The sequence below is a fragment of the Phyllostomus discolor genome, chromosome 11, assembly GCF_004126475.2.
Source record: "Phyllostomus discolor isolate MPI-MPIP mPhyDis1 chromosome 11, mPhyDis1.pri.v3, whole genome shotgun sequence".
NCBI classification, from domain to species: Eukaryota; Metazoa; Chordata; class Mammalia; order Chiroptera; family Phyllostomidae; genus Phyllostomus; species Phyllostomus discolor.
This window is the reverse complement of record NC_040913.2, coordinates 34980914-35005495: the sequence shown is the minus strand read 5'-3', so window position 1 is coordinate 35005495 and position 24582 is coordinate 34980914. Positions and strand designations below refer to the sequence as shown.

At 36.7% G+C, this 24582-nt stretch overlaps 1 protein-coding gene across 2 annotated transcripts in view; it reads right to left on the bottom strand.

The window, feature by feature from the left end:
- The window catches only part of DIAPH3 (diaphanous related formin 3), a 472405-nt gene that overhangs the window by 90559 nt on the left and 357264 nt on the right, over positions 1–24582 (bottom strand). For both annotated transcript variants that reach the window (XM_028526818.2, XM_028526817.2), the window contains 2 exons: positions 12924–13019; positions 12422–12481 (listed from right to left, as the gene is read on the bottom strand). In XM_028526818.2, coding sequence (XP_028382619.1) covers positions 12422–12481; positions 12924–13019 — 156 coding nt within the window. The remainder of the gene's footprint in view (positions 1–12421; positions 12482–12923; positions 13020–24582) is intronic.

Sequence of the window (24582 nt, the reverse complement as noted above, 5' to 3'; positions counted from 1 at the left end):
CATATCCTGTTAGCACTTTTCTGCTGTATAAGTGCTTTAATGGGCAAAATATGCACATATAATTTAATAAACCTAATCATCATATTTCAAAATTTAAAAAGTGCCAGATTTTTTTAAGGCTAATATAACAGGCTAAGTGAAGGTAAATAAAGTTGATATATGAGGTAAACAATGATACACTGTCCCTTCCTTTAGAATGTTTTAATGTTTATTTTATTATTCCTCTAGAAATTGGGAATAGACAGCTCCTTTGACTAATTAACCAAAAGAGGTTTGACTAATAGAAGGAAATTGCAAGCACAATTAGTTAAATAATAATGTATATAGCACTTAATGATAATTATCATTTATTCTAATATCACTGCTAATAAATGGTAAAACTGTTTAAGCCAAATGCTATCATACCACAATAATGCCATCATGGCTAACACTGATAATTTCTGATTTACTTGGGAGCTAGTGGGACACATTCAGGTTTATTAATACATGGCAGTGCTTTCTTCATTGAATTTATAGATCCTTGTAAAGTAAAAAATACTTATCTCTTCACCTTGACTACTTAACAAGTAATAATGTAACATGGGAGCTGCCTTTCCCCTCCAAATCACAAATAGGTTTAGCTACACTAGAGCTACAGCCTTGGCTTTCATGAAGCCAATGTAATGTATTAAGACCCTTATTTACAAAAGAACAATTGACTATCATGTTAATGTTTCAAAATGCTAATTTCACCCTATTTTCTTGCTTTCTAAGGATCAGTTTACCCATCCAGTTCTCGCGCAGCACTGAAAGGCTACTTTAAAAAAAAATAAAAAATAAAAAAGGAGTGGTACTTGATTTTTTTCTGTAACTCATTTCCTTCATTGTTTTCTCTCATGTTAAGAATGATAAGGGGAGAAAATATTGAGATACATGCTGCAAAATCACTGACCAGTATTATCCACAGAACACCCACAAGAAGAGGTCAGACAAGGATCCATTTTATTTGGAGTAGCATACTTATTTATTATTATGAGCTAGAGGCACTACCATTATTGACTCTTACCAGCACTGACCACTTTTTAGGAATACACATCAAAGAGCACTTCAGCTTCTAAATCACACTAAAATGAGAGAGAAAATGAAAAGGAAAAATAAAAGTAATATCAGTCTATTTTAGGAGAAAAGGAGATAGCTAATGAATGAAATTGACTCTTATATATTTATATATATTCCATATATTTATATATATATATTCCTCATTTCTTTATATATATAAAGTATAAATATATATATTTTTATACATATATAAATATATATTTTCATATTCTATCTAAACAGGGATAGACTAAGTTATTCTTGGAGATGTCTTGCTATCATGATTTTCTACCTGTTGCCAATTAAAAACTTTAATATTTCTAAACTTTAGCTTTCTTTCAAGTTATTGGTACTATACATAGAAATCCAACAAGCCTCCAACGAAATATTAGCAGACTCTTGTCCTTGACTCTGCCTTCTTTACATTTCTCCTCCTGTTACCTGATTGATCAATTTTAGACATCACTTAATGATTTCCCATTGTGACAGACATAAGCTTAATTTCCTCACAACTTGGGCCTCTCTGAAGGGCAGCTCACAACATGTCCATAAGAGACAAAGAAAGCGGGACAAGACACCCAAGACGAAAGCACTGGTACCTTCTGTAACCTAATATTGGTTGTGACTACCGTTATCTCTGCCTTATTTAACTGGTTACAGACTCAGCCTGGGAAATATTCTGGGGGAGATTACATAAGGATGTGAACACCAGGGGGCAGGGATCCGTGGGGGCCACCTTGGAGTTGGCTACACCAGCATTTGTATAGCTGTGTCAAATACAAAGAGTATACCATGATTACATACCACTTTTCATTTCTCTACAGTTAATAACTGCCTCTCACTCTTTCAAACCTGTCCCCAAAGTTTTATAATACAACTGTATACATAGTCGAATCTATCAGGCTATCTGTAACTTCTGCATTTTCCTCTGATCTTCCTCTGGAACCCTCTATTGTTTATGCTTTTCCAAATACTGTACTATGTTTTTTATACTACCAAATTTTTCATATCCAAATATCTGTTTCTAATAATTCTTTTGTAAATGCAGGCATATGCCATTTTACTGGGCACCACTTTGCTGCCCTCTGCAGATGCCACTTCTCACAAATTGAAGGTTTGTGGCGACTCCGCATCGAGCCAGGCTATTGGCTCCATTTTTCCAGCAGGCTCAGAATATGGTCAGCACTTTTTTTTTTAAGCTCAGAAGTACTTCAAATTAAGGTATGAGCATTGTCTCTATTTGGACATGATGCTATTGCACACCTGAAGACTACAGTATAGTGTAAACATAACTTTTAAATGCACTTGGAAACCAAAAAATTCATGTGACTTCCTTTATCACAGTTTGCTTTCTTGTGCATGGCCTGGAACTGAACCTGCGATATATAAAAATCTATCCATCTATCTAGCTATCTAATCTTATTTTCATGATTGCAATCTTTGATATTGTTGCAATGATTAATTATGGTGTTATTCACATTTTCTCTGCTTACTAAGAGTTCCTTTGGTGGATTGTTGTTTTTCTTTTTTTCATGTTGAATGTTTTCCTCAAATGTCACACAAATTAATATCTAAGAGTAACGATTTTGAGTGAGTAGGTTTGTTCACTTGTGGGACTCCCCGTGGGAAGGTCTTGCTGTAAGCTAGGGCTTTTAGGGGGCGGTCAAGTGTCATTATCTGAAGACCTTCTCTCTAAACTGTTGATTACCTTCACAGGAATATTCTGTAATCTGCGTGGAGTATAAACTTGGTTCTATAGTCTAAGGACTAAGTGGTGGGAGGGGGCTGAAGAGGATTTTGCAACTCCTTTCTTTTTTCTCCAGAAGACTTTCCTCTGAGTGCACATAATCCCTGTTTTCAGTAGTACACTCCACCCTTGGCCTGTACTGCCATTTAAAGTATCACAGTTTTTCCAGACAGTCTACTTCTCACCTCCTGGTTGGGAGGAGTAAAGGGGGCAAGGGAAGAGCAGCATAACAGTTAAAGTCTGAGCTTCGGAGCCACACGGCCTGGGTGGAGGCTGAACTGCCCCTTTAACATCCGTCTATTTTCAGCTCTATGCCTCGTTCCTTCTGCCAGCTGCTCCTGGAACCTATAATTCCTGAGCCCTTATGTGGTCCTGTGAGGAGTAAATCAGTCTGCTTCTCATTGGAGTCACCTGCTGTTGTGGGTTAAATTGTGTTCCCGAAACATGTGCTGAAATCCTCAATCCTGGTTGTCATGAATGTAAACTTATTTGGAAGTAAGGTCTTAGCAGATCTAATCCAGTTAAGATGGGGGTCATACTAGAATAGGATGAGGCCTAACTAAATGACTGGTGTCCTCATAAGAAGGCCAATAGAAGAGACACACAGGAAGAAGGCCATGTGTAGGCAGAGTCAGAGATTAGGGTGATACATTGCAAATCAAAGACCACTAAGGCCCACTGGTCACCAGAAGACAGAAGGGAGAAAGGGAACAGACTCTCCCTCCAAAAAAAACTGACCTCACCAACACCTTGATTTCAGGTGTCCAGTCTTCTGAACTGGGACAGGATGATTATCTCTGTTGTTTTAAGCCCCCTAGTTTGTGGTTTGTTATGGAAGCCATGGAAATGATTATACCTGCACCCCAGCTCTCTCCTTCTGCATCCCCTTCTTCTCTATCCTGCCTTTGTATGTTCTGGGTTAAAGATGCCTTGGCTTCACAGAAGCTGAGATTGCTTTTTGTTACTCCTCTTTTGTTTTGCAGTGTAAGAGGGGGAAAACATCTTTATTATGGTATTTAAAACCAAAAGTCTCTATAGTCTTTAATTTTTTCACTTTTTTTCTTGTATAGTTCACAATTCTTGCTGCACTTTAAGTGAAAAAATTCACTTAAGTGAAAATATTCATCGTAACACAATGAATTTCAACCTCTCATTATCTCACCCACTCTGCACACCACTATCACTTTGCTGAAGAATTTACAACTTTCTGTGGATAAATTCATCATGGAAGGATGGTAGAGAAGGAAAAAAAGACTGAGGAGGAATGAACACATATTAAATTTATTGAATATCGACTCATTTCTAGGTATTTCACTACGGTATTCTCACTTTCATTTAATCTTAAAAATAGTCAAAACACATAGTGTAATTTCACTTTTTATAGCTGAGGAAAAGGAAATTCAAAGCTGAAAAAACTTGCTGGGATCACCCTGTTGGTACAGCAAGAAGTCAAAGCAAGACCTGTCTGCTTCTAAAGCCCAAACCAACTCCACACTGCTTTTCAAGGTCAGACTGCACCACCAGGTCATTCAAGGTCTGTATAAACAGGATTTTAAAATTCTGACTAATTTTATGCTTTCACAAATAGTCAGTGAATAAGAATTGCTACTGGTATATAAATTTTTAAAAAATATTCTTGTCTAGGGACATTTTTTCTTTGCTTTAAGAGAGCGAGGGAAGGAAAGAGATAAATGTCAATGACTGTGTGTGTGTGTGTGTGTGAGAGAGAGAGAGAGAGAGAGAGAGAGAGAGAGAGCGCGCGAGAGAGTGCGCCCGTGCAGCATTGATTAATGGTGGCATCCCTTACACACAATCTGTGCATATGCCCCAACCTGGAATTGAACCCATGACCTTTCAGTTACAGGATAATACTCCAATCAACTTAGCCACACTGGCCAGAGCTACTACTGGTATTTTTAAAGTAACTATTATGTGCCAGTCAGGCACTTTGCAAAACCTTTATTTTTAATACTGACAACAATCTTAAAAAATAGTTTCTGTATCTGTGGCTACTCCAAACTGAACTTTAGTGACAGCAAATACAATAAAAATATAAAAAATAAATCCAATGGCACCTTGTAAAAAATGAGTGTAGCACCAAGTGTTGTTTTGTGGGAAACCATGTCAGACACGTATCTAGTTGGCACATGCCTGAAAGACAACCAGCTGCATCAGGGTCACCGCTGTCCTGCCACACGCCTTCCTCCCGTGTAACAACACTCAGTGCTCAAACACACATTGCGCAAAGCGTGCCAACAGGGGATCCATTATTTCCCTAAGTAACTCCTGCACTATTTTAAAATATGAAATAGCTTATCTTTCAAAAAAATGGAATGGCTCTGCTTTACGAGTGAGCACTATGGTTACATTTGGACATTAATTTTTGGTACCTTCAGGCTATTGGGGAACCAACTGCCCTTTGTCACAGAACTTGGGAAGCACCTCAGCAACTTTCTTTCCCCTCACGCTTTACAGACTGCTATTGTTACACAAGTTATAGTCTCCCTGTTTGGCTGCACCATTATTACAAAAATTATTTTGCGCCTCCCTGCGCATCTATTTCTCACTCCCTGGAAGAGATGTGCCATCCGCCATTGCTTTTGGCCGCCTTTCCCTCTCAGAGACTGCTACTTTCAGGAGGAGACCTTACATCCTAGTTCTCAGCAAAAACAGGTGTTATCAGGTGAGACCTGCACCTCTTCCTCCATATTTGCATGCACTTCTCTCCATACACCCTTTCTTTTTACTGTCCAGGTTCTTCACACCTGTGCTCTCTAGCCCCAGCCCCCCAAAACCTCACCCTAACTACTGCCTCACCAAATATTCATCCCTCCCATTTAGAATACAAAGACAGTAAAGCCAATGTCATACAAAAGCAAAGAAACATAACCCACTCATTGAACCATCAACCCATTATAGTGCCACCTAATTTCTAGCTATTTTCTCTTTCTTTCATAACCAGGCTTCTAGAAATAACAGCCTTCACTACTCCTCCAATCAATGCTGCCTGGCTTCAATTTCTAGTATTCCACGGACACTGCTCTTCCTCAGGTGACAATGACACCTGTGTCCTCAAGTCAATCTGTACCCACGTGCTCCTCCATCCTTCCCATACCAAGCCCTTCTGAAGCCAATGGCTTTGCTGACTGCTCTGTCCTAGGCTCATCTGTCCCTTAACTGCTCCTTCTTTCCAAGTTGCATAGGCCCGGATGAGCCCGCACACCTTCCTGCCTGGGAGTCCCAGCAAGACTAACAACTGTCCTGGGTCGGGATGATGCTGTCCCTTCCCTGTGTCCTAAGTGAACCTCCAATGGCAGCACCACTTCATTGGACCTTAACTGTTTATCCAAAACAATTTATTTGTCACTAAAACTGTGGATTTGCCCATCATTTGACATATTTCCCATATTTGTGAATATAGCAATGGATGTTTATTCTCAAATGATAAACAATTACAGTAAACGTGGCTTCCTTTTAAGGATATACATGTAAAAATGTAATATGTAGAAAAGAGAAAATTTATAACAAACCAGTAATCAAACAGTGACATCAATAATTATGCTTTAATCTCTTTTGGGGGGGAAAAAGAAATATGAAAAAAAAATCAATAGATCCTTTCACCAGGGGCTAAAAAAAAGAAAAAGAAAACAGCCCAAACACAAAATCTAAATCAAAAGTACAGAATTCAAGGAACTCCTAAAGTCACTTAGCTACTGACTCCATGTAAACCCGATTCTGGACCTGTGCTACAAGCATTGAGAGAAATTTAGAGTGAGCCAAAAATGTTAACAGATTATAATGCTTAGAGTCCTACAGACAAACAGGAGACATATTAATCACAACGTCTATTTCAGGGAAGTCGGGGGCATTACTTTCCTTACTTAACAGTTCTTTATCTTCTTCTCAGTCAATTTGGTCCCAGCCTTCAGCATCCATTTGTGAATGCTCATTAAATGAAAGACATTGGCTATTTCTTGCATAAACATCCTTTTAAAACAACTTGAAGTCCTTGCTACTTGAGAATTTTCTAACCTGTTCCGTGCTTAAGAGGCTGTATGATAATGTCTGAGCCAAAAGGTCGTCCTGCCCTGCAGAGTAAATCAGCCCTTCCTTTCTCCCTGCAGGGCACACTTACCTAGGCAGCAGCCCTCTCTTCCTTTTGCTTGACTACATAGTAAATAGAAGAGACTGATGTCTGAATAAAATGTGAAATGACCCAACCTGTTTTACATTTCTGGCCTAGAAAAGTCTCCTTAAAAATATTTAAGTCTTTTCACAGTAACAGGTAGCAGTTGATTCTGCTTGAAAGCTCAAGTGTAAGGGTGCCAAAAACAATTAGTGTTTTAATAACTCCCTTTCTTAGCTTATTTGACAGGCACAAGTGTATCAGAAAGAGAACAAAAGCTATTCTCAAGAAAATAAGCCAATGACATTTAGCAAAATCATATAATTTTGCTATATTATTCCTTATGCTCTTTATACTTTAAAATAGGATACACTTTAAAGAAATGGAAATGGTGGTTGTCAACATTTACTACTTTGATAGATAAAGTTTTCTAGACAAGGACTGGATTCACGTTGTCTTCATTGTTTTCAAAAGCATACACCACTGAAAGTCTTACAAATTTCATAATTTTGCCTCAAGACAAGTTCTTGCTGTTTCAGGAAAAGGGAGGTCAAGAAATAAGGGACCCAAGATTGAATGGTTTGGTGAGGGGGCATGGTTATGTGTGAAGCTTTGATATATCAACAATAAAGCCTGTTTTGTGTGGCCTCCTTAGAGTTATTTTGTGGAGAAATATGCTAATTCAAAAATATCTAACTAGCTTCACATTTAATTCTGACTTCAAATCTTAAGAGTGGCAGAGCAGCTGTGCCTGGAGGCGATACAATCTTATTTCTATAAAAGTCTCTCAAAGCTCCATATATAAGTGGGAGAGTAAAAATAGATAATCAAATCCAAATTAAGGCTATTAAGAATTGATTTCGTGTAAAGATAATATAGCAAGATTTTGTTTAGGTTATGGATATTCACTAAAAATGCGTAATACTTGTTTGCCTAAAATTTTGATTATGTTTTATCTTATTTTGTCACAGTTAAATAGTTTTATCATTAGTGGTTTTAATTGCACATAGTTTATAGAATTTTTTCTGATTACTCTATATCCATCTAACAGAAAAAAAATCCCAAACACTACTTAATGAAAAGAGAACTATCTAATAAGGATGCAATCAAGTTACAGGGAGATGCTCCAGAAGGTGTGAAATCTTTGTCACAAGCGTTTTATAGTCTATACAGTGTAGAGGAAAAGCGATGTCCTGAAGAGAGCAGGAAGACACAGACCCGAGTCACTCCGTGCAGTACTGCTGAATTGAATAAAGAAACAAACAATGGAAGAAAAAACAAGAAAACCAGCTCCTTGGAAGGAGTCTTTCAACCATAATGTAGGCTCTATTATTGCGATCTCCCCCCATTCCTTCAACTTTTTTCTGCCTTTCACTCACTTCATTATTCACCTGGCTTCAGTCCTAAGGTTTGGCCCTTGATTTACCATTCTCCAGATTTAAAGATTTTCCTTTAGATAACTCATTTGCTTAAGCAGCCTTAGCTATTTCCTGTGAAGGTCTCAAGCAGAGCCTAGACCTGGCTTCCTTCCTCAAACCTTGATGAGCTCTTTGACTCTCTCCTGAGCCCTTGCAGCCAACCTCTGTCAGCATCAAGGTAGCTACATAGTCTCTTTGATTCTTTCCTCTCACACGGTTGTCACTTCAGTTCCAGGCAAACTGCCCAAACCTGTCATTTTCTTGCTCAAAAACATAAATAGTCCAAATTCTTGGTCTAACATCAGGCTCTTGATATACTTTTCACACTCTGGTGTTTTATTTTCAACTAGGCCAGTTGATTTGCTAACACCCAAATCAGGTATGAACTCATAAGTAACCTTCCATTTCCAAGGAGTGAATAATCCAATCAAGATTAAACTATACCCTCCACGTTTGATCTAACTACCTATTGAATCCTGGACCAGTGATAATCAAGTATCTCCTTCAGATAACATTTGAGGGAGGAGATGAGAGGGGGTTAATTGTGTTCACAGCCTAAGATTCAGCAATTGGCATGTTAATTCCATTCATTTGGGTGATATCCAGGGATCTGATTTTGCTTAATATTCATTAATTGTTCCATGTAAGCCTAAACCTAAATATGTCTGTTCATTCAATTCATTCTTATCAAACATCCATATATCAGGCACTAACCCAGCTAAGTACTGGGGTTACAGCACCAAACAAGACAGACACCCTCCTTTATCGCCTTACCCGCACCCTGAAGCAACTCACGAGTAGTGTGGCAGACATTGAATAAGAACATTTTTAGGGAAATGAGTATTATAAATTGGGAAAGACTAGGGTGCTATTAAGAACATTATTATATTACCTAAAAAATATCTGAGACTAGAGCATATAGTTTTACAGGGTTCAGCATGGGGCTCAAAAGGAGCTCTTGAGAAAGGATGCACAGGTTGCTGCTTTCCTGGCTCACCCACCCTAGTCCTCAGGTTTTTTTGGCCTCATTTCTTCTTGTCCCTCAAAATTCAGCTTGGATTTCAGGTCCTTCTGGAAGCCAGGTGTGAATTGGTCTTTTAGACTTCTTGATATTCCCAAGAGTCTGTGTGTTACACCTAACTTGGCATTAAGCGAAGACAGGGTGAGAATTACTAGTTGTCTTCTTCCACCTGGATGGTGAAATCTTCGAGAGTATCTCTATATCTTAAGTGCCTATCAAGTTGTTTTAATCGATTTTGCTAAGTTAATGAGTGGAGATTTAGCAAAGAAAAATGTCAAACACTTAATTTCTGCCTATACCTTAATAGGCCAAACAAAAGATAAAACAGGTAAAGGATTTAACTAAAGTATTTTTGCTAGAGGTTTGGAGAACAGCTAAATTATTCCGTGTGTATAATTTCTGTGCTTCTGAATCCCACAGAAGTGAGAATGCTTGAGGTCATCTTTTGCCAAAATATGTACGTACTAAGGTCTCAGAGGACATGTTAGAATTTTCCAATTCTAAAATAAAATATGACAGTAGCATATAGACACATATGTTTCTAAATGTGTATGTATAATCTATATCATCTGTGATCTTTCAGTGTATAAATTAAAACTAATATAGATGTTTTAGTATAGAGTTTATTAAACCTGTCCAATCCTTGGTTATTTCCAACTATAAAATGGAGATAAAAGTATTGACTATTGATAGGAGTATTAAAAAGATTAAATGAGATATGGATAAAACATTCAACATAGTGCTCAGTATTTAGTGACCATGCAGAAAATCTTACAAATCTTTTAAAAATAGTCTATGATATAACATAAACAACTACATACTTGTAGAAAAAAAATAAACATCAGACATTACTTTTAAATACATGAAAGCAAATTAAAAAGTAAAAAGGGTTACCTGTTACATTTCAATCACATACTCCAGTTTTCAATGAAAAGAAGTAATTTTTAGAAGATTACAAATAGACACTGAAATGTCATCTTTTTCTAAAACTAATCACGATCCTTGTTGCAATGAATATACTTTCCTTAATCAAATTCTTTATTTTTCAACATCTAGTCTAATAAATCCATCTTTATACACACAGTTCTTAAAGATTAATTTGGTCATTTGAATTTTGTTCTCAATGGCTTAAAAATGTGAAGGGAAACATAGCAGAAATAGCAATACAAATTAAGTTTCAAAAACATGTCAATCCACTGCATTTCTATTACAACAGAGGATTTGATATCTGTGGTCTATATCCTTTGGCTTACTGTATAACCTACTAGCTTAATTATTACAATAGCCTTAGGACTTAAGATAGTATATATAAGCTTTAGTAAAGATAGAAATGCAATTCTCATCTGGTTTTACAAAATGGATTGAAATATCACAATTCATATGTAATTGCACATGAGCCTTTGTAGCCTTAACACTTTACTAATATTATAGTCACTGAAGGATTGGGGTTCCTGAGGTCAGTGCACCAATTTACCTTAAATAATTTCCCTCATCATTATACCTAAAATATGTATTTAAAATTAAGCATAGCAGAAGTACATACACCATCACAATCATATCATGGTCACTGTGTTGGCAGTGGGTTTTTAATGACTTACAATGTGGGCTGAATTGTTTATTTTATATATTTTACTACTAATAAAAATAATCAAAGCACCTATATGCAGTCAAAAGAGAAAGGCAATGGGAATCAGAACTGTGTCATGGTCAAGGTTGTGCCAATTACTAGCTATGTAGTTTTGAGAAGTTTTCAGCCTGAGTTTCCATGTATTCATCTATAAAACAAAATAACTTCTAGTGTCCAGAAAGAGAATATCCTCTACATTTTTTGCCACTATTTCATAAGTCACAATGACTTTAGATCATAAACCCCAAAATAGGAATTAATTATCCACAATAAATCCTTCTGATTTATTTTAATTCATTTCCCCTACTGTTCAAGTAGAGAAAAGCAAAAAACACAACAAAGCAAAACAAACATCCTCCCTCAAAACAGACTGTTGAAGCAAGTCAAAAGATCTATGTAAAATTTTGCTGCAGGTTTTTACCCTTCATATGTACTTTACTTACCGTGAGCAGTAGGGACTACACAGCTAGTAAGAGATCATTATATCCATGTCATTTTTTTTATTTACCTCATAACCTCACAATTTTTTTAGGCTCTCCTAAAAATGTTTCTCTTCTCAGGTACACATTAGAACAAGAACTTAATTACTTAACTCATCTGCACCCAAAACAACCCTTGAATGAAATCTGTCAAGTATTTTTCCATTTATAAAGCTGGTGAACTTTGGTGACACTCCCACTCTGAGTAAATGGCAATCACAGTGGATAAATTTGTTTTTTTACAAAGGAAAGTAAGCAGACCCCATAATACATACCAGTGAGAAAAAGGGAACCAAAGTGCATAAAAGCCAGTCAGCACAAACTAGCAACTTGAGACAGGTGTGCAGGAGGTGGTTAGGGATGTTGGAAAGGACTCAGTCTCATAAATAGCTGAGACTAAGTCAACTTACCTCTTTTTACTGATCCTAGCACAACTGTCCATAACATCACATGAAGCTCATCTGTATTATGATTTTGCAAAATGCTGGTCACAGTATTTCAAACTGCATGTGTGGTAAAGTGCAATAGGTAATAGATTCAACATTTCAAATTGTATCCTGATGTAAAATAAATCCACTACTGAATTTAGTATTATGAGAGCATAATGCTTGTGAAAGAAAACATAGAACAACACTGATCAGAAATGTGTGAGGTAACTTCAAATAATAATAATAATAATAATAAGAAGAAGAACAACAACAACAACGACATATTCACTCAAGACCTAAAAGAAGAACCCTAGATACTACCTCAAGACAATAACGTCAGGATGCAGAATGAGTACACAATCTCATAGTAAATATCCACATTTTTACTATTTTAGATAAGTTGAAACTTGAGAACTTCATAGCAGTCTACTAAAATCATAGATCAACAGGATAAAAGTAGATAAGAAGAATGTGCAACTTATGAATACTATTTATTACCATGGTTACAAACTTTCAGAACAGGCCTCTGAGACATTGGACTGAGACTCTGCCGAATATCTGTTAAAAAAATATAGAAGAGAAACTTAATATAGAGGTCTGTTCATCTCAAGAAGTGTAACAGTATTTTTTCCAAGGTTAAGTATTTCTGGAAGCAAAGCAATAATGTTATGACTTTTACTTGCCATTTAATTATGCTACTGTAAACTCCACTGGGAGAAAGTACATATGGTTCTTTAGATGAGACTTGTCACACTAATCAGGATTTCCTAGGCTCAGCGCATTGATTTGTAATGTGCCACTGACACCGGCCAACTGGAATGCTTCTCCCTCTGACATTTGTCATCGCAAGGGAAGGATTAAGAAAACTTATGAAACTTCTGAGATGTTGCCCACAGCACTACATTCTTGACATATGACTTTAAAAGAATTAAAAAGTATAAAAGGGTTGTTCTTTGTGATAGTTCCCTAGAAAGTAACATGAAACAAGTATAATATTCACCTTTTGACTTCGGTGTCCTTTTTCTTCGGTCGCGGAAGGCAGCCCCCGACTGCAAGGCCTCCAGCAGACTATCCATCACTCCTGTCTCGTCACCCTCTGTGAAGAGAGATGCAGGGAATTCCATCAGCCCTCAGGGTTACCACAGCAATGTCAAGCATATACAGAAACTGGAGATAGTGATGGCAGGGGGGAAAAAGATCAGCAGCAATTTCAAAATATGATAGGACTTTAACTCTCTCCTAAATCAAAAATCTTTTAATGAAATCTGTCTCATTGGTGCTGGTGTTACTGTTCATTACAAAGGACCGAGTTCTACTGATTCACTTCAGGGCACTGCTTACAGGGGGTGGCACAATGACTTAAGTGGAATGTGGTTCTCGTCATATTCGTGTCTTGGGTTATCATAAATCACATTTGCCTTGTAGAAATGGGTTATTTTCAAAGCATCAGCTTCTGTTCTAAAACTAGCCAGGTGTGGGAGTGCTTTTGTTGGTGTTATTGATATTCTGCTGTCTAAAATTACTGTACAAAATTGTATTTCCACGCTAACTTTTGAGAACATGCCTCTAACAACTGACTCTTTATACCAATGCGTAATCATTCTTTGACTTTAGGTGAATACAACAATCATTACAGATTGTCACAGAATGTATGAAGTTTGTCTTCTACAATGAAAAACAAATGAAGAGGGTTTCCAAAATCTAAAGGACTGTATCACATTATGATTAGCTTAAATTGATATTCTGTATATGATTAATGATGCAGTTATAGGGCCAATTCTCTCTACAAGTATCAGATTTTCTTGCAGTAACCATAGCTATATATAGTTGTCAATGCTAAATATTATTTAAAGAAAACAGGAAAAAAGTTTCAACAATACTACTGGCCCAACTGAAATACAAAGAAACACCAAAGATATTTTTTGTCCCTTAGAGAGAGTTTATTTGCAGGCATTCTCTATGAAATTGTATGGCTAGTATATAGTTATGTCTAAAATAATAGAAAGGTCTTTTTCTCTGGAATTTTTATTATTTGTTTTTGAGATGCAATCCCATTACAGGCAACAGGTGACAAATGAATACATTATAATATAAATAAAGCACAGTTTACAAAAAGATATATAAATATAAATATGCACCAACCCCTTTTCCTTCTGTTCTAATTCATATTTTTAGAAAAGTACTAAAACTTGTAGGTGTAATAAAAAAAGGTGGGTGAGAAAGAGAGTATTTGAAGATTGTTAATTTACACATCAATTTAATTCTAAAGTGGCTTGATGGCTATTTTAATTAAAATACATTAAGTAGTTCAGAAACTTTAATTAGTAACTACCTATCTTTGAAATTTTACACTCAAACTTAACTATATTTTCCCCCAAAGAACTGTAGGTAATGTCAAATATTTAAGGTTTTGAATATATTTCATTAGTACAAGAAAGCATTTTAAAAAAATCAAAAACTTTAAGAAAACAAGCATGAGATAAATGCCATATATTTTAAGAAAAAAACAACTACAAAGAAAATTTAAACTTTCCTTAGTGAGTTTGCTGTCGGTAGTGGTATTGATAGAGTGATCTGAAACTACCATGTATATTGTAAGACTGAACAGATGGGTAAATATGCTGACGTTGGCAACAGGGGTGGAAATACAAATATGAAATGGAAGAAAGACAGGAAGAGCTGTGAAGTGTTGGGTTAGATTTAAAGGCATCATCTAAGCTCAAGGTTTAAAAAAAAAATACTTTCCCAAACTTTGTGGCCCTAAGGAGCCCGGAAGTAGTAACACTGCAGTAGCAAGGTGCACACCTCGCTCTTGGACCTTGGTGTCTGAATATCACTCACTACTCACTAACAGGACCCAGAATACTTAGAGTAATGGGTGTTTTTAGGGCTGAGACCAAGGTATTGTGAGATGACCCAGGGACATACTGCTATGCCAGAAAACAAGAAAGTACTCGGACAGACAGGCGTGTGTCAAAGGGTAGAGGAGCCAGACTGCGGAGTGGCTTTAGGTGATTAAGAGGACAATTTGGGCACTGAATAAGTAATAATGAGAATGGATTATTACATACTTGGAAAACAGAAGCATGCATCCATATTGGTACTAAAATATAAAAAAATAAATATGGAGGAAGAGAAAGGTCTTCAAAGAAGACCGTAAACTAGTACATGCCAAAGATATAAAGAGGACTGAGGACATAAACAGGACACAGATATGAGGGAAACAGGAAAAAACACCATATTACAATTCACACAGTAGGAACTGATTCAAGGAGAAATCATCAATGGTTACAAAAAATAATCTGTATTAAGACTGGTAGAGGAACAGGAGGTGAAGAAGTCTGGCAGATACCACCTGCCCCAAATAACCAAATCTGACGTCGCTGTGTTTCCCAGTGGTGGGAGACACAGGCAACTGCCTCCTGAAGTGACACCCTGAGGCAGACACAACGTAGCCTGTGGAACACTTTGCACAAAAACATTTCACCTGAATTTAAATGGGAGGAATCATCAGAAAAAGCCGAAGTGAGGAATATTTTGTGAAACATCTGGCTTAGGTTCTCTCTCTACCATTTTTAATTTATTATTTTAAAAATTTTCAGTTACAGTTTACTTTCAGTATTATTTTCTATTGGTTTCAGGTATATGGCACAGTGCTTAGACAATCATATACTTTACAAAGTGTTCCCCTCAATATTTCCAGTACCCAACTGGCACCACACATAGTTATCACAATATTATTGACTGCACTCCCTATACTGTACTTTACATTTTGTAGCTACCAATTTGTACTTCTCAATCCCTTCACCTCTCTAACCCAGTCTCGCATCCCCCTCCCCTCTGGCAATCAGCGGTCTGGTATCTGTCTCTATGAGTTTGTCTCAATTTTGTTTGTTCATTGATTTTGTTCTTTACATTCTACATAAGTGAAATCATACTGGCCTGCGTTCTTAAAAACCATCAATATCATGAAAGGCCAAGAGAAAAATAAAGAAAATAAAGAGTTAGGGAACTGTTCTAGATTAAAGATTAAAGAGCCCTGGCTGGTGTAGCTCAGTGGATTGAGCATGGGCCTGTGAACCAAAGGGCTGCTGGTTTGATTCCCAGTCAGGGCACATTCCTGGGCTGCAGGCCAGGCCCCAGTGGGGAGAACTTGAGAGACAACCACACAGTGATGTTTTTCTCCCTCTCTTTCTCTTCCCCTCTCTAAAAATAAGTAAATCTTAAAAAAAATTAAAGAGACATGAAAACTAAATGTAACCCACAATCTTTGATTTGCTCTTGAAAAGTGAAAAGGTTATAAATGGCATTATGGGGATAATTGGATACATTTTAAAATGCATTGGGTATTAAAGAACTATACGGTATAATGTTGAGATCCCCGAAGGTTATAATTATACTATGGTGGGCAGGATAATCCCATTGCTCTTAGGAGACATGCTGACGGTTTTAGGCTCACCAACAACTTGCACCACAGTTCCGTGTTCTCCAGTTCATGTCTTTGAACGCGCTGTTGTTGCTGTACAAAACATCCTTCACACTTTCTTTACTAAGCTCGCTCCTTGTCCTTCAAGACAGATAACTGAGAGTCCTTTCCTCAACTATGTGGCAGAAGTGGGTGGCCCTCTGGGTCCTAACAGCATGTGGCACACAGAGTAATAAGTCCTTTACAATATTGTTTATTGGACAGTTTCCACCATTAGACTATGAGTTCACTGAGAGCAGGGACTGTGGTGTTCACTTCTCTTTAGCACCTATTGCAATGCTATTATTACACAGGAAGTGTTTCTTAAGATGCACTGACTATATTAACAAATGTGGCACAACATGGTCAGCTGGAAGGAATAATGATGCAGGAGAAAGAAGGTCAGAGATGAAGATGGGGCCAGGGAAATGGCAGGAGTACATCCCCATCACCGTGTAAACAACACACAGTTTTGTTTCTTCCTTTTCCTTTGTCTTAAATGTCTAGTCAGTTGACAAATGTTAATGGACACTCCCAAGTATCTCATAAATTGATTCGTTGTTCCTTTTCTGACTGAACTTTGTGTGTTGGTGATCTGAAATCAAATTATTTTTTACCTGAACACTGCAGGGGTTGCCTGGACTCACGTCGCTTCCAGTTTCTCCCTAATTCTAATTCGTCTCATGCAGTACTTATAAGTCCTAAAGGAGGGTGATGATCTTAAGCCCCTAGGCACAGGTTTTTAATATCTCTCACTTCCCTCAATATAAAGTCCCATCACTTTTACTTGCTCCCAACACTGATTCTAATTGCTCTTCTAATCTTATCTTTACTTTCATCATTGCAACCTATTCCTCAGCTAAATGCAACTGCCTGTGATTCTACACAAACATTCTCTCTCCTGTCCATCACTTTCTCTACCTGGAACCTCCACCCCTGCTCTGGTTCCCCAGTGCTGACAGCTTTTCTTGGCCCTCACACCCACATGCATAATGGAAAGAATAATACCTAAATAAGAATGCCTGCATTCTCCTCTGAGCTTTCACCTAACTACCCATGTGACACCAGACTGGTATAATCATTCCTGACATGTATAAGAGAGAGAATACATGTCTAGTTTTAATTAGAGGATCAGATGAAATAATATAAATAAAAGCACTTGGTAAATTGCTAAGTGATATAAAAATGTAGAGAAATAAATTCATAAATGAACTCTATAGTGCTTTAGCAAGTTTATAAAATGTCTGCTTATATATTTCAAGCATTGCATTTGATACATTGTAAATTAAATAAATCTTTTATAGTGTACATGATTATGTCCTTAGTAAGGGACATAATATATAACATTTCTAAGGGAAACTCTAATCAAAAGTACAAATAGAGTTTTAAACAATACAATGTGTAAGATGAAGAGAAGTAATGAAGGCGCTCTTCCAAATGTGAAAAATGCATTTAGAATATTCATTCTACACATGTTTACCAAGGGCCTCCTATGTATCAGGGCACTATTAAGCACTAAAGATACCTAGACACCAAGAGTTAATAAATGTCTGCTCTCAAGAAGCAGAAAAGTGTGATGGGTATGGGAGGGATCCGTATGAACTACTGGAGATGTGAGGCTTCCTGGTGAGTTATGACCTGACAAAAAGGCAGGAGTTAGCCATTGCAGGGACTTGGGAGAGACGAGCATACCTGGCAGAAGGAATAGCAGGTACAAAGCCAAACAAAAGATATGAGTAAAAACAAAAGTGATGTATAGTAGAGTATTTAAATGATTCATATTTACATTATTCTAATATAAACCAGGGGAATAAAAATTAGCCATTTTTTACTGTAGACTAGAATTTAATTTCTCTAACTACAAGTCAATTTATATTCAAAATATTTATAACCTCTCTCCTGCTGTGAAAACTTTTAAATAAACAGAGTAACTGCAGCAGTCAAAGCTTTGCTATGTCTGAATAACAAAGCACCTGGTTTAATTTGTAAATGGTGATTCAAAGAATTGCAGTGTAATGGGAAATAGAGAAGGGAGAGTTACTATACAGCAGAGTCAGTAAGAGGAGGGGGCAGACAGGGAGTGAAGTTGCTAAGGAGTGAGTGGGACATGTCTGATGTCTTTGGGGCTATGACTGGTGAAATAGAAAATATGGAAATTTTAAAAAATAATATTGAGTTTGGTGGGGGGGGCAATGTTTGAGAAGATGAGTTTCCTTTGGGACTGGTGAGTGCAAGGTACTTGCACGGACCTACAGATTGCTTTCTGGAAGTAAGCTGGAAATTCTGGGCTCGAATTCAGACAGAAATTTGGGTACTATTTTTGGAAGTCATTTCCATATTACAAAAAATACTCATTCAGAACAATGGACTAGACCCTAAGAAAGGCCTTGGAAGTAACAGGGGGAGATCTCTCCTGACCCATAGTTGCGCGCTCTGGAAGTGAGTGTGTCTGACTGCATCCAGAGAGGCAGCGTCTTGAAGGGCGGAAAGATAAGGCAGTGATATGGCAGGAATGTTCTTCCTTTTATTCCATTTTCTCCAAGTCAAGGCACAACAATGAAGTTGCAGGTAACTATGGATATAAAGATCCTAAAAGTTTCTATATGCACTCATCCTTAGGAAACTACTGGAAGGTATAACTTTTGCAAAACAAGAAAGAAAAGTAAGAAAAAGTAAAACATGAGATCTAGAAAAAGGGAAAAAGGGACAAAACAGCAAAGTGGCAAAAAGAATTCCCAGGATAGCACTGGTGTGCCAGGCCCAGAGCAGCCAGTTCAGATCACAGGGGAGAAAACTGGGCTGCAGGAGAGAACAGTAGCCAAGGAACTAAAAGCAAATCTGCTGTGTTGGACTATTTGCAAAAGTAATTGCTGCTTATTTCAAAGACCTGTCAGAGCGTTTGGATAAAACAGTGACAGGTATACACAAATGCTAAGCGAATCAATAAAACCTAGAAATGACATTGCTGTCCAATGGGAAACAATCATGGAATACTAGCTAGAGGGCTGAGGAATATTTACACACCTGCATTCTGTAAACACTTCCTATTCTCTTGACCATCGCACGTTCTAAAATTACTGTGAAGACAGCTGGGGTGAAGGAGAAGGGGCGTATGAGAAGAGTACAAATGGGGAAAGGGTATAAGGGAACTAAGTCTTCAACACTTGTCAGGTAACATCTAAAATGAAAAAGTGACAAATAATAGTCTAGGCAGATTATTTGGAAATAGGGAAGAGGTAAACACTATGAGAAAAAAAAAGAACCCTAAGAATTAAAATAGTTGCCCCTGGAAAGTGGGAGAAAGTTGAGAAGAGTAAAGAAGATAATATATTAAGCTAATGAGCTTATTGTATTTCAATGAGGAATTTGCGGATATTATGTTAATACAAAGTAACTGAAAAAAATCCTAACAGGAAAGACAACAGAGAAAGAGGAGAAGAAAATGAGGAGGAAGAGGAAGAGGGGAAGAAGGAGGAGGGGAGGAAAGGGAGGGAGGGGAAAAGGCTGATTCTTGACCTAAAGTGCTTGTGTCTGAAAGAAAAGAAAGGTGACAAATGGTAGAACACAACATCGTGGGTATTAGGACTGAGATCTGCAGCCCAGAAAGGACACCTGGGGTGGAAGGAGAAGGGACAGCAGCCTATTTATAGGCCTCCTGGATACCTGACTTAAAGAAGAACTTTAGGTTTGCCTAAGCTTCCTGAAGAGGGTAGGTCCTGCTACTATGGAGTTTGGTTTTGACCTTTAAGGGAGCCATGCACTCATTTTAAGCTAGGAACTAATATGATCACATTTCTACTCTAGCAAGATCACATGAGAAAAGAGAAGACAGAGGGCAAGGAAAATAAAGAGATAGCAGGTTTAGTCAGTTAAATACAGACAAAATGTGAATGCAGGTCTCAAGTAAGGAATGGAAGTGGTGAAAATGAAAAAAAGAAAGGAGGGAGAACAGAAAAATCTTGATCTGTATGGATATATTAAAAAATAAAGTTGAGGCTAATTTATAAATTAAAGAATCTTAAAAAAAAGAAAGTAACATTTATAAAAAAAAACTTGAGGGAGAGGAAATGGTTATACTCATAGACTTAAGGGGATATTGGTCACACATGATGCTATACAAAGGAGTGTGAGCGCAGTGAAATAGTAGAAAACACAAGTTTTGAATTCGAACAACCTGGATTTCATGCCGACTTTTCTATCTGCAACTATCGTAACTTTGGACAAATTACTAACCTTACTAACCCTCACCCCCCCACCCCCAACTATAATGTGTGAATAATAATAGCACCTACTTCAAAAGGTTGTTGGGAGGATTAAAGGAGGTACAATCATGTGCAAGCTTAAGGGTGTCTGGCACACAGTAGGAGCTTAGTAATAGGTAATCTTTGCTGAAATAGTTATTGATATTATGGTAGATCATGAACTCTCTTAGGAAGAGTATGTGCCGTTATAAGAAAGAAAGCGAGCTAAGGTTAAGCCTTATGAGGCAAACCAATATGTAAAGGAGGTTTTAGGAAATGACTGTTCTCAACCTGTGACATTTTCCCGCTGTGTATATTTTGCATGTGGTTTCAGAGCTCTGTTTTTATTCCCATCATCTCCTGACATACATTCTTTAATTCTCAGCACTTAAACATTTTTTTCTTCAAGTGTAATTGACATTTTATTCATTTCAGGTGATCTCTACAATAAGACTTGTTACCATTTGTAAACATGCAGTGTTATAAAATAATATTTTTTCTTGTGATGAGAACTTTTAAGATTTACTTTCTTAGCAACTTTCAAATTTGCAGTATGATATTATTGAGTATATTCACCATTCTGTACATTACATGTGATGACTTGTTTATTTTGTATCTGGAAGTTTGTACCTCTTAATCTCTTTCACCCATTTTGCCCACCCACCTCCCCTCTGGCAATCACTGATCTGTTCTCTGTATCAATGACTTTTGTTTGGTAGTTTTTGCTTTTCTTTTCTTTAAATTATACAAGTAAGGAAAGTCATATGGTATTTGTCTTTCACTCTGACTTATTTCACTTAGTTTAATATGTCTCACCACTTTTTCTATGATTTCAATAGTAGTAAGAGATACAAAGATAACCACCCAGAATTTGGAGTGGAGATGGGGAAGGAAAACTCTGTTTCTCCAATTATTGAAAGTGTGCAGCTGATGCACAATATTCATAGGCTCATAGTTTATCCCAGCTCCTTCTAAAAACAAAAACCAAAAAACATGAGATAGTTGTCCTAACAAAATTATATAAATTCTTGCTTGCTCTATGCTGTTGATCCAATTGACCTTCTGGGAACCAGGATGCATTTGCTTTACTTGGTAACCAAGTGCAATCTTTAACCTTCTAGAACGAAGCTCAAAATACTACTTAAATCAGATAGCAAATAAAATCTTTGAATCTGTTTTAATCTTGAAGTGAAAACAAACATGTATTTGAGTCACAGGAGTGAGAAAGCTGATTTGCACTGGAATTTGACTGATAAAATGATACTTAGGACAGTTCTTTTTCATACTGTCATGGCTCACCCGAAGTGAAATTTTATATTAAAAACATTATTTTAATATGTCTGTTTTTCTCTACTATTCATTACTTGCATAGCTTGAATGAAATATCTTTCCTAGCATAAGTTAGAAGGAAAAAACAATAGAATCTTTTCTCCCCAAAATAGAACAAGTAAGAGCATACATAATCAAGGAGTCAAAGTGCTGGGCTTAAATCTTGGCTTGTACTCTTACTGGCTGTGTGCTCTTTCCTCACCTCTAAGACGGACAGAATAACAGTATCTACCTCCAGAGGTGGTTGTGAGGATTGAGTTAATACATGTAAAGGGTGCTGGACAGTGCCCCACACATGGTGAGGCCTCAATAAATATTAGCTATTATTTTTAATATTATGATGACTATTCTTTTTCACTCATATGGCACATATTACTGACTGGCCAATGCAACACCCCCACTCTCTGCTTCCACTAGAGAGAATGGAAAAGTTAAACCTTGTTGTCTGAGGCTCCCTTGCAGCAAAGCTGGGGTGGTGGGTGGGGAGCACATGCTGCATTTCTGGCCAGTTAAAGCACAGGTGGCCAGCTGCTATGGTGTTTCTAGGAACAGAATGGCATGTACTGAAAACCCTTCTCCCTCTTCTTCCCACCTTGAGTATCTCCTGGAGCTGTGACAGCCACCACACACCACACTGCTACTACCCTCTTCCCGCCATCTCGAATATGCTTGGGCCTGCGGCTATCACCACCTTTTAACGCTGAGCACAGACAGCAGGATCATTCTTTTAGTTGCTGTATAAAGCTATTATTTTCAAAGTTTGAATGAATAAATCTTTTACAGGTATATTTGAATGGAAAATCCTAATTATCATACTATATGTTACACTGTACCCAAGTTAGAATGTAAATAACTTCACGTCTTACAGTAAATAGTTATAGAAATAATTAAATAAAGGATTTATCTTATATAAACTCTCTGTTCTTTAAAAAAATCCATTATTGGGTATGATGTATAAAGCACTATACTATTTTAATGATATAAACAACCAGGATAAAGTGGTAATATGAACATACAGTAACATATCATACTGTATTGCAATTAATTTTTAATTTCCAAATTTGTTATGATTTCAATTCTGTTGTAAGAAAATGATTTTGGCATCATACTCTTTAATTTAACTCAGTTTCTTCTGGAGTCTTCTATTAAAGTTCTTTCATTTTTAAAACTAATTAAAACAATGGGCAAAAATCCAGAAATGTAAGTTACTTGTCTGCTCATTTGCTTCTCTCAAAGAAAAGGGCACACCATTACGGGAATGTAAACATACGTAAGGCACAAGATTTAAAACTAACCATACAGTCAATGAATGAATTTGTCATTACAAAATATTATAGCAAAAGCTTATATTACATTCAGTAGATATCCCATATTAAAAAAACAACAAAAAACACAACACTTCAATAACAGAATTTACCAAAATGTATACCAAAGAATGCTAGTTCCATGAAAAGCTAGCTGTGTGCATGCGTGTGTGCGTGAGTGCGTGTGTGTGTGTGTGTGTGTGTGGTGAGAAGAGTGGGGGTGGCTCTGTGGTCAAATAAGCTTGGAGAATAATGCACAGTATATACTGTTCTTGATAATTAATATCAAATACATATAGAAACTCAGTTCATGATACAAAAAATGTGATATTTCAAATTAGGAGACTATGAGAAAATACTCAATAACTAATGTGATGACAGTAATTTATTTGAATTCCACTCAGCAACTTACATCAAAATACATTGCAAGTGGATCAAACATTTCAACATTAAAATATTAAATTGCAAAAGTAAAACAGACAATATGGAAAAGTATATTTTTCACTAGTTATGGAGTAAAAAGATCTTCCTAAGAAAAATCTAAATACCCAAATGTCATACAGATTGTATTACACAGTAAATATCTACAAATCAAAAGAATAACAAGAACAAAGTCTACACACAAACAATGAAAGGGAACACTAGAAAAAAATCTGAAACACAGGAATTCCCTGACTGATTTTTTTAAAGTGAAAAAAATTATGACTCAGTCAGAAGATCAACATATATTAATGAAGACACTCATAGTCTAAATTTAATAAAACAACAACACAAAAACCATAGAAATGATCTGCTTAGGAAACCTATCATAAGAATAAATGAGACTTTTATACAGAGGATATAATCCTTAACCTTACTCATAATTAAAGATATTTCAAATACATCAACAACAGATCTTTTTCTTCCTATCAGCAGAGCAATACTAAAAATTGAGAGCAAAGTAAAGGTTAGAAAACAGGTCGCTCCACACATTGTTAATGGAAATATAAAACAGATGCAACCTCTTTGGAATGTAACCCAGCAATCTGTATCCAAAATGAAATTGCACATACCATATGATGAAATGATTTTTTCCTAAAAAAATCATCCCAATTACAATTCAGTCGCATGCAAGGGCATATGTACAAATCTGCTCACTATAATATCGTTTATAATAACAGGAGATTGGAAAAAACCTAAATGCCCATCGGCAAGAGTGAGCCCAAATAAACTATGACATCCATATACTAAAATATGTGGAAATGTGAAAAAATAACGAACCATATTTAATTGTTGATATGGATCATCTCCGAAACATAGTAAATAAAAAGAGCCAATCAC